At 53.2% G+C, this 10,395-nt stretch overlaps 1 gene segment (V, D, J or C); it reads right to left on the bottom strand.

Annotated features, from left to right (window-relative positions):
• Positions 1-8,517: 8,517 nt before the first annotated feature.
• On the bottom strand, positions 8,518-9,217 carry LOC103677149. The segment is given in 2 exon segments: positions 8,518-8,939; positions 9,059-9,217. Coding segments are annotated over 2 exon segments (453 nt in total).
• Positions 9,218-10,395: the final 1,178 nt, after the last annotated feature.

Raw genomic sequence — 10,395 nt, 5'->3', positions numbered from 1 at the left:
AAGTAGGAAACAGCAAAACACAGCCCCGGTCGGCAGACGCCCTGCCCCTGCTCGGCGCCCGGGACGTGAGTCTGTCCGGCTGGCCCTGACGTGTAAGTGTGCCCTCAAGGGGTGGATGGCCCAGGGCAGGCAGTGTGGCCTCTCGGGCAATACAGGCAACCGTACACGTGAGACTCCCAAACAATGGAGACAATATTGGGGAGCCCTGCGGCCGCAAGATACGTGAGAAACAGGGTTCCGCGAACAAGAGCCGAGCCCGGGCAGGGGAACATGAAACAGCCACCCCCCACCCCACCCTGAGGCCTTTTCAAAGCCACAGACTGAACCATATTGTCACTCCCAAGCCAAGTTTAACTTCTAAAGAAATCTTTTCAAGATGTTCAAAGCCCCCGCATGCAGCTTAGCTCTAAGCGCTACCATCTGCTGCAAGCCGCCCGGCCTGTAATCCCCGCTCGGGCAGAGGCCCTCGTGGCAGGGTCCCTGCTGTGCCGCTGGAGAACGCACATGGGGTAGCGGATGACAAGGGCGGGGCGCTCCAGCTCCCGGGCAGCAGCGCACCAAGCACCGAGCGCGCGGGCTGGGAGCAGCGCGGACGGACCACATCTGCGCGGACACCCAGCTCCCTGAGCCGGCTCTGAGGGGTCCTGCCCCCCACCCCGAGCAGGAAGGGAAGGCTCAGCGTCCCCCGGCGAGGTCTGGAAGTCCTTTAACTCCAGAATTTCAGGTGCAAACAAACAGGGACCTATCCGATTCCAAATGAAAACCCTCCTGGGGCTGGTTTTTCTATCTCTTTTTCTTTTGTTTATTTTGCCCCTGTTCTAGAATAAGCCGTCACAAGTTGGGATGAAATTAAATAGCTACTCATCTTGATAAGAGACCCAATATTGGTGCTCAGCTGTGCACCAGCAGCCATCCAGGGGCCAGGGAATTCCAGGCCAGGAGGTCTGTTGTTCCAGGGCCCGGAGCGTCGTGGAGGCTCAGAGCCCAGAGGAGGAAAGAGGAGCGGGTGCCAGGGCCCTTCCAGGTAGGGGGGCCCAGGGGTGGGCTCAGGCATAAGGGAGATCAAGAGGCTCAGGACCAGAGTGGAGTGGAAGGGGTCAGCCTGGGGAGCAAGGTGATGGGGAGGAGTCGGTCGTGTGCTGGCCTCCTCTGAAACCCTCTGTGACCTGGGGCCCAGCCTGGCTTAACAGGAGAGAGGGCCAGGGGTCCAGCCGCAATGTGTGCCCCCGGCAGGCTGTAGGGAGAGGCAGCATGGAGGCCACATCCCCAACAGGGGGCTCAACTCAAAGACAGCTGTGATCATTGATCCAGGGCCATCGCTGCCCAACTGTGTGTCCCCCGCTCTGTGTGGCAGGGGAGCAGAGAGCCGGGCAGGAGCAGCGCCCCGGGGGCTGTGTGTGGCTCTGGGCTGCAGCAGAGGGACAGCGGGTGCGGTGGTTAGAAACACATGTCCAGAAGCCACTTATTGGATGGCATGGTTGTGGGAAAATTACTTAAACTCATTGTGCCTTAGTTTTCCCATCTGTGAAATGGGGGTAGCTGCTGATGACAGCATACACCTCACGGGGGTGTTGTCGCGGTTAATACACCTACAGTGTGTAGAACAGTGTGTGGGACCCAGCAGGGGCCAGACTGGGCTTTGCCGTCATCATTATTGCTTTATTTATCAGAGGAGTGAGTGAGAGAGTGACGGTCTCAGCTGTCATCTCGGCTGATAGAGGAAAAGGAAGGGAGCTGGGCCCCCCTCTACCCAAAAAAGGCTCGCCCATCAGCCGTGGGGATTCCAGAACTCATTCACCACCTTTCCCTCCAGCCCTCACCACCACTGGCCTGGGCGCCCCTTGCCTGGTGGCTTGGCAGATCTGAGACCCCCCGCCAGGAGGCTGGGGACTAGATTTCCCAGTGTCAGAAGCTCTGCGGGGAGTAACCACCCCTGGGGGCTGCGTGGCCACAATCCCCAGACGTTTCTGGCAGCGGCTGTGTTTCAAAGCCACTCTCAGAACTGAGATTCAGATGGGATCCAACTGGCCCACCAGGGGCTCCCTGGGCCTGGTGACCCCCCAGCTGGCTTTGGCCACAAAGAGCAATGCCTGAGGTGTAAGAAGACAAAAACAGAAGGTTGGTTTGCTTTTGGGGCGGGGAGGTTGGGTTTCTCTCTTTTTTATTTTTTTCTTGTGCCCTACCAGAATCTGGGAGACAACAGCCAAAACTCCTGAAAATCTTCAGCCCCCACTTTGGGCAAAGGGCCAGACTGTCTTGCTATCTAGAGGTATAATGACATGGATTTCACAGGGATGTTCCAAAGCTTTCTTCCTTCACCCAACCCTTTGCTCCAGGACCCACCCCATCCCCGATCCCACCCGGGGCTGGTAAAGCAGGAGCCCAGAGCAGTGACTGGAGCAAGCTGGGTGTCCTTGCACAGAACATCAGGTCCCACGGGGCCGGGGCGGAAATTTCCAGGAGTGCTTTGATTGTCACAGGGTTGGGGGGAGACAGTAGCAGCATTTAGTTGATGAAGGTTGGGGCTGCTGGAGCTAGGGGTTTAACCTCCAGCTGCAAACCGCTGCCTGCAAATCCAGGTTCGACCACTCCCTGCGGGTGTGAACTTCTCTGGCTGTCACAGAGAGCAGTTTACTGACGTCCTAGGTCACTGTGCACGCCTCGGCCCACAGTCGGCACAAAGTCCCTAGAACCATGTCTGGAGCTTACAGATGTCAGTTGTCACTGTCCTGTCGACTAAGGAACAGTCCCAGTCACTAGTCCTTGTCCTGTGCTCTAGCTGACTTTCAAATGTCCCACTGAACATTTCAAAGCTTGAAAAATGTCTTCATAGTGATCTGGGCTTAAAACATGATTCTTTTCTTTTTAAATATATAAATAGAAAACAATTTTTAAAGGTTTTGACGCACAAGAGAATCTCTCAAGAATGTGAATGGGATGTTGATTGTATCCGACTCGGCTTCCTCACCTCTTCGCATTCGTCTCTTGGCTGCTCCTGCCTCCCAGGCCTTGGGCTGCCCATCCCACCCGACCTGCTTCGGGCAACATGATGCCACCACCTGAGGTCCACCAGCGCTGTGCCCACGTGCCCTGAGGCTCAGGATACTCTGACCACTTCTAGAGTCAGATCAAAGGCCACACTCCAGAAGGTGCAGTGCCTTGGGAAGAGGACATAACCCAGAGGGGCAAGAGATTAACGTTCCCGGAACCAACTTCAGCCAAGGGGTATGAGGATTCCCAGTCCCTTGCTTCTCCCAGGGGACTCTTCTGACATGGGATTTCCCCATCCGGTCTCTCCAGAGACTTCCTACAGAGCTGAGCGTCCTCACCCCCACCCCCCATCGAGGTGTCTGAGAAGGGACTTACTCAGAAAGCGCACCCGCAGGGCATTCCCTCCTCCACTGCTGCTGCTTGACTTTCCCTCTCACTCTGGCTGCACTGGAACCTCCCAGAGAATTCTTCCTCGCTTCATCCCTGCCTCGTACTGTTTTCCAAGGAACTTGGGCTTCAATTTCCCCAAAGAGTGGAGATCGGACCTTGCTTGGGCATTCTTCTTCTTCTCTAAGAGTTGTTTACCATTTCAGAAAATCACATAATCAATAGCAACAATACTTAAGGTATTGAAGTCACCAATGCAACAAATCTCTATCAGCCCCGTTGGAGCCATGGCTTTCGTGAATCTGCGAGGGTCGTGGTGTCTGTGTATTTACTTATTGAACTCCTTCATTATGAATTACTTCCCTTTATTTCTCCCTTATAGTACATGGAGGGCATTGCATTGATTTTTATTATGTATATAGGGAAGTTGTATTATCTATAAGCTTAATATCGAGATCGTTAAAGGTCATTAGAAGATATTTGTCATGTAAAGTGGGCATCAGGGTTGACCTCACTGCCAACGGAGTGGTGCAGGAGGCACCCCCAGGCCACTAGCCAGCTGTGTTGTGTGCATAAGATACTTAATGTCCGTGGGCCTTGGTTTGCCAGGTTGAATGAGATGATCCCTAGAGTCCTTTATAGTCTAGTACTCTGCGGTTTAATTTAGGGAAGCCATCCGCCTTTCCTTCTGGGCTTTCACGAAGGTGCTTTCTCTGTTGTCAGAACCTAAATTCAGTCCACCTTTCATAGGCAGAAGTGGGGTGCCATTCATTCCCCTCTGAGCCTGGCAGGAAGTGAGTGGCTGTCCACCTAGGTTAGAGTTCACTCCCAAATCCTATTCATACTCCTGGGTCCAGATGGCTGCTCTCCTGGCCCACCTGACCCATCTGCCCCCACTGGGGATGTCTGACTGTGCTTTGTAAGTTGGCCTGCCTCTAAAGCCCAGTGTCATTCCCAGCCTGGGTTTCCATGTGCTTCCTGAAGCTCTTCCTGCTTCCTGTGTCCCCAGGGCTGGCCTGCGAACCTTGCCCCATCTCTGTGCCTCCAGGTGACACCTCTTGATCCCACTCCCAGGTCCAACTGTCAGAGCCAAGGCCAAGGCCAAGGCATGGAGCTTGAAGTCCTTCCCTAGAGGGCAGGAGGTTTGAGAACCAGGCTGCTGTCCTTTGCACTTGTCTAGATGGACACAGAGAGGGGCTGAGTGTGGTTCAGAAGCAGAAAGAACTCTCTTCATGGAACCACATGCCACCCTGCAGCCCCAGCTGTCAGGACCCACACTGTTAACGCCCTCCATTGTGCCATGCAGACGACAGGAATCAGGGAGCGACCGAGCAAGAGCCCACCCCATCCAAGAGCTGCTTTTTCCACCCACTGGATTTTCAAGTCTGAGGAGTGCCTGGCAATGTTGTTTATGAGTAAAGAAGATGACAAAGTAGAAAGTTTGGACGAAAAGAAAAAGTTTGTCCCTAAATGGAGCAGTTTCCTGCAGGGAAGAAGACGCTGCCCATGGAGGAAAGGTCCTGTTTGGGACAGAGATGGGCCCTGAAAACAGCGAGTCCGAAGCATGGGCCTCTGCACCTCCATCCACTTGGGGGGCACAAGTCCTTCAGCACGGAGGGGCTTGGGGGCCACTCCACCTCTGATTGCACAAGAAGTTCCACATCAGCTCATCCAGCACCAGCGCAGAGCGGCCTGAATGTCCTCCGTCAAGGCGAGCTCAGCCCACAGCTGCTGGGGCTGCACACAGCTGTTCCCGAGCCCTAGCTGAGGCCTGGGACAAAAGACATAGGCATAGCGCTGTTCAAGAACGCTGACTAGCTTGCCTCGGGCTTCTGAATAGAAAAAAAAAAATTGTAGGGTTCTTCCTTGAGGTTAGCATGCAGTGTTTTCATGGAACTTATGGGTTCCTGTTAAGAGCTGAACCAAGGAGGATCTGGAGAGGCTTTGGGGCCTGAGTGTGGGGGGCGCTTTAGAATCCGACAGCGTTGGCTTCTCAGCAGGTGTGAAGCTGCATCGAGGATTTACATGCGAGGGGACAAGGTTTTACATGTTGGGGAAAGCTCAGAGAGTGCTTACAATGTCCAGACATAACGCTTTATTTTAAGCCGACTTTCCGGAGGACCTGTGCCCAAGGAAAGCCTGCATTGCGAGGACAGTCAGAGCAGTGACAGTAGAGCCCGTGGGGCCAGTGGGCCCCAGCTGGGTCGGAGGGCCTCGCTGTGGCATCCAAAGGCAGAGCCCATGCTCCTGACCTCGTACCCCTTCAGCTATTTTATCAAAAAGCAAGACAACAAATAAGGCCCATCAGAAAGCCAATCCCAGGCACGGAAAGCTCCCACGGTGGCCATGACCGGTCCTGGGCCCCAGGCTCTGGGTGCATGGTGTCGGGCGCCCTGCGCGTTGGGGAGAGACTGGGTGGTCTGCACACTGATGTCCCTCAGTGGGAGAAGTGGGGAGGCTGAGCCTTCTAGGAAGATCTACTTATCCTGCAGGGTGGCCAATCCTGGGCAAGTGTGGATGCCCGGGAACGGCTAGGGGCATCATCCTGTAGCCCCCAAACCGTAGCCAGAGGGCAGGGCTAGAGCCACCAGCTGCTGTAACGGGAGTGCCGCGGACCTCTGCCCAAGGGCCAGGAGGCCACTGCACCCCGGGAGTGGCGAAGTGTGGGTGGCTGTGCTCACAAGAGGGACCCCCGTTCACACGCAGGCCCCTGCACCCCAGAGCCCTCTCCAGCATTGGGAAGCTGGCCGCCGACAAGCCTCCAGTGGATTTGTGCGCACTCAGGTTTGAGACCAACCTCCTGATGACAGAGCCCTGCTGCGGGGTCAAGGTCACGGGAATCAATCTCATCGACTTTCATTGCTGAAGGAGTCGGAGGGCCCAGCCGCCTCACCAGACCCCGCGGCAGCGCAGGAATATTCGCCGTCGGGACCCATGTCCCCGAGGCCTCCTGGAGCCCGGCCGTCTTGGGACCCAGTAGTGAAGGAGGCGGACAAAATCCCTGCTCAGGGGCCACCGCTCCAGTGGTGCCCATGCCATCCATTCAGATAACACTCGATACAAAAACTGTCACATTGTGATCAGTTGTGACGGGACTATGATTATCCTCTTTTACAGACAAGGAACGGGCCCAGAGAAGCCCCAGGCCCATGCCGGCTGCCCGGCTTGAGGGGAAGCAATCACTGAGGTAGGGCCTCTGCCTCGCCCACCCCTCCCATGGAGCCCAGCTGGACTCACCCCTGCAGAGCGTGTCCGGCAGGCAGTGTGACCGCGGTACTGGTATCCAGTCAGCACAGGGCAGGGCTGCTGTGTAACATCCCGACCGTGCAGGGCAGCCCTGCGCCCCAACAACTCTTCACCCAAATCGCCAGGGCGGAGGCCGAGCAGCCTGCCACAGAGGCGGGGACCAGCGGGACCGGGCGGGACTGGACGTGCCGGCTGCGCTATTTCTCACAAGCCCCGTGGGAGAGCAATAATGCACCGAACGAAGTGGGCTACCGATTTCATCCCCTGAATCTGTGGCCTGCTAGCCCACACTAATGATTTTGGACTTCTACAATCATGGCTAACAGTTCCTTAGAATAACCATCTCAGATGGATTGATAGAAAGGCAGACAGGTACACATCTGTATCTCCATACACAGGCACATATATGTATAAATTATGTTAAATATACACATACATACATATATACATAGTATTGGTTTGGTTTCTCAGGAGAACCCTACCTCATACACAGCCCTTTATCCAAACCTCAGTCTATTCTTTGCTATTTCCGTCCCCTTGCAGAGTTCTATTCCATACACATATCATGATCAATGGTGGGGCAAAGGAAGTCTGTGCGCTGGGTCCTACAAAGACCTTGAGAAGCCACCTCCATGAGGAAGCAAAGTCTAAAAACACAAGATTTTGCACCAGGTTCATGTGTCCACTACATAACCAGACTACCAGCACCCAATCTGCAGTAGGGCATATTCACACCCTTATTAGGACCCATGCAGCTATGGAAGTACTCCATGGTTTTGTGAGAAGAGTCTTGGGATTTTCTATCCAGGATTTACAGATGCACGTTCCATATCTGAGCCTTGGAAATACAGTCAGAACCCAGGAATCACATGGTGCCCTCTTCTGTTTAGACCTTCTGGGGCACAATTCTCACTGAGCAGGTTGTCATTCATGCAGCTGTTCCTTGGGTGCACTGGCCATCAGAAGACCATCCCCCCAGGGACCTCCTGCTGGGGACAGCATAGGCTCATTGTCCTGTGCCGCTGGCCCAGGTCCAGTGCAGCCACACTGTGTGCATCAGTCTTCAGAACAGTGTTTCATCCCCCTGGTCTGAGCCTCTGCCCAGACTGACACCACCCTGCCAGCCTCGCCTTGATCACCCAAATGAAATATGTGTGCCCATAGTTCAGTGGCATGTCCCACAACACCCTTCAGACAGGTCAGGTCACATGCAACTAGAGAAGGACCATTCCAGATCAATTGTTTCACGGGTGTCTGTTCTCACCTTTTCTGTTTCTTTGCTGAGACTTCCAACCTCACATTTCACTGCAGGTGGATTTTCCAAGAAGACCTTGTGGTGAGACTTTCAGTCAGTTTGGGAAGAATCATTGCCTTAGTGACATTTGATGTTTTGAAGAAAAAACTAGGGATATCTATCCATTGATTGGTTTAAAATCTTTTCTTGCAATATTTTGTAATTTTCAGCGCATAAAACATTCAATTATTCTCAGATTTATCTTTAAATGGTTCGTATTGATGATATTATAAATGTTATTGTTTTTGTTTATAAATAACTGGAAGGTTCATTACTAGTCAATAATTCATTTCTTCATGTTGGTTTTATATCACAAAATCCAAGTTAAAGCACTCAGACCAGAAGCACGTCTTGGTCACTCCTTTACCCTGAGCTGGGCACATCTGAATCACCCTCGACTGGCCTCCTCCAGTGTCTCCCTAAGAGATTTAATTCTCTGATCAAGTAATGATGTTCAAAAATAACCTGAACTAGATGATAGTTCGGTGGCAATATGAAAGTTGAACTGACAAAAGAGATAAGGCATTGTCAATTCTACTAGTTCAAGGAAAACCAGGGGCTTGTCTGAGATCTAACAACAGAAGTCACCCCCTGAGACAGACTCCATCCAAGACCTAACCAGGAGTGACGGCACCAAGCATGAGAGTATAGAGAGGTTTTTGTCTCACTTCCTCATGGGTCTGCAGCACTGTGTAAGCACTAGAGCTGCCATCCCAAATAAGACAGTAATAGTCAGCCTCGTCCTCAGCCTGCAGCCCGGAGATGAGCAGAAGCCCTGCATTGGCTGAGTCATCTTTGGAGCCCGAGAAGCGGCTGGGGACCCCAGGTACCAACTGTGTGCTTGAGTCTGAGTAATAGTACAAGAGATACCGGGGAGGGCTCCCTGGCTTCTGCTGGTACCAGTATATGGTATAGCTGCCAACACGGAAGCCACTGCTCAGGGCACAGGTGAGTCTGGTGGATGATCCCAGAGATGCAGAGAGGGAGGGCGGCTGGGTCAGCACAGGCTGCGACAGGGAACCTGCAACAAAGTCACACATTGCTAATGGATCTGGGGCACGTGGCAGCTGATAAGGGATTAGATCAGGGTGGCTCACACAGCTTGGGGGGCTTCCCTGCTCTTCCAGAGCTTGTCCCTACCTGTGCAGTGAGAGAGGATCATGAGGAGGAGAGGGGTCCAGGCCATGGTGACACAGTCCCAGAGGTCCTAGAGCTGAGGCTGGGCTGGGCCAGACCTCTCTTAACCATCTTACTGCCCAAGGGGAGGAGACTGTCATGTAAATTTGCCCCCATCTTTATCTGGCTTTGCCCCTCTCTGAGCTATGACAAGGAACCTGAGCACGGTGTGTGGACAGAGAAACTGAAGTTGCTCTGTGGGGAGATTTCGGGAGGAAGCAGCTGCTGGGTCAAACCACAGGTGTGTGGGTAACGGGGACTCTGTTGTACCATTGGGGACACAGTGGCTGAGGCCTGAGCATTGTGTCAGGGACCAGCGCTCTCTAGAATGACTTGGTGTTAGCAGTAGCTGCCTGAAAGGAACTCCCCCAAGTGACTCCAGGGGAGCCATGTCTCCCCCTACTGGTCACCCACCCATTTGCAGGCACCTGGGAAGCTTCTGTGGACTCTGCATCTGTCCTGGCCACTGCCATTCCGCAAACAGGGAGAGGCATGCCTGTGCACAAGCAGCGTGGTCAGGTTGAGATTACTGATGTTAGTCCACTCCACGTGGAATCGGGAGGCTTGGGTTTCACAGAAAACATTAATATGAAATAAATAATACGATGTGCTTGCTTTTTGATGATGGTTGTGCTTATGCTGTGCCCAGTTTCTTGTTGGCTATGATGTAAGGAGCCCTGGCGGGTCTGCCTCATCGTGGCCACTAGACAGGACATACTGTTTTTCAGAGTTCTTTCCCTGCATTGTGCGTCTCCCATCTGGGTTCAGCCTCAGATTTTGACATAATTTCAGCACCATTCTGGAGGTCAGAACCAGGTTCCTAATGGAGCCCCTCACCCCCAAAAGGTAGTCTGCCATATCTTTGCTGTTTCTGTGATCTGACAGGGGCACTCCTCTGGTAGTCTGTGTGATTCAGGACATTCCCACAGACAATAAGCACCTGTAGGCCTTAGCACAATGACCCCAAATTCCCCACTCTAGAGAACTAACTCAACTCTCACATCATCCCAGAAACTTGCTGAACTCATAAAAGAGATGGCTGTGTCATTTGTAACTGTAATTTGCAAGTTGTAATTTCTGATGTGTTGCCTGCATTCTAAATCCCAGCAGAGAAGGTCTTCTACCACCCAGAAAGCGATTTCTGGAGCAACATTTTGGAAGACCTATCTCAAGTTCAAGGGGAAATCTGACCCACTTCTCTGACCCCTTGTCTCTGGAACAAGGAGTATAGAGACCCCAAAGGACTGTTCCATTCTCTTGAACCCCACAGCTGAGGAATCACGTCAGGGGTATCTTCATGA

Source organism: Ursus maritimus, unplaced genomic scaffold (assembly GCF_017311325.1).
Source record: "Ursus maritimus isolate PB19 unplaced genomic scaffold, ASM1731132v1 scaffold_145, whole genome shotgun sequence".
NCBI lineage: Eukaryota > Metazoa > Chordata > Mammalia > Carnivora > Ursidae > Ursus > Ursus maritimus.
Note: the sequence above shows the minus strand (reverse complement) of the source record. Positions and strands in the feature narration are given on the sequence as shown.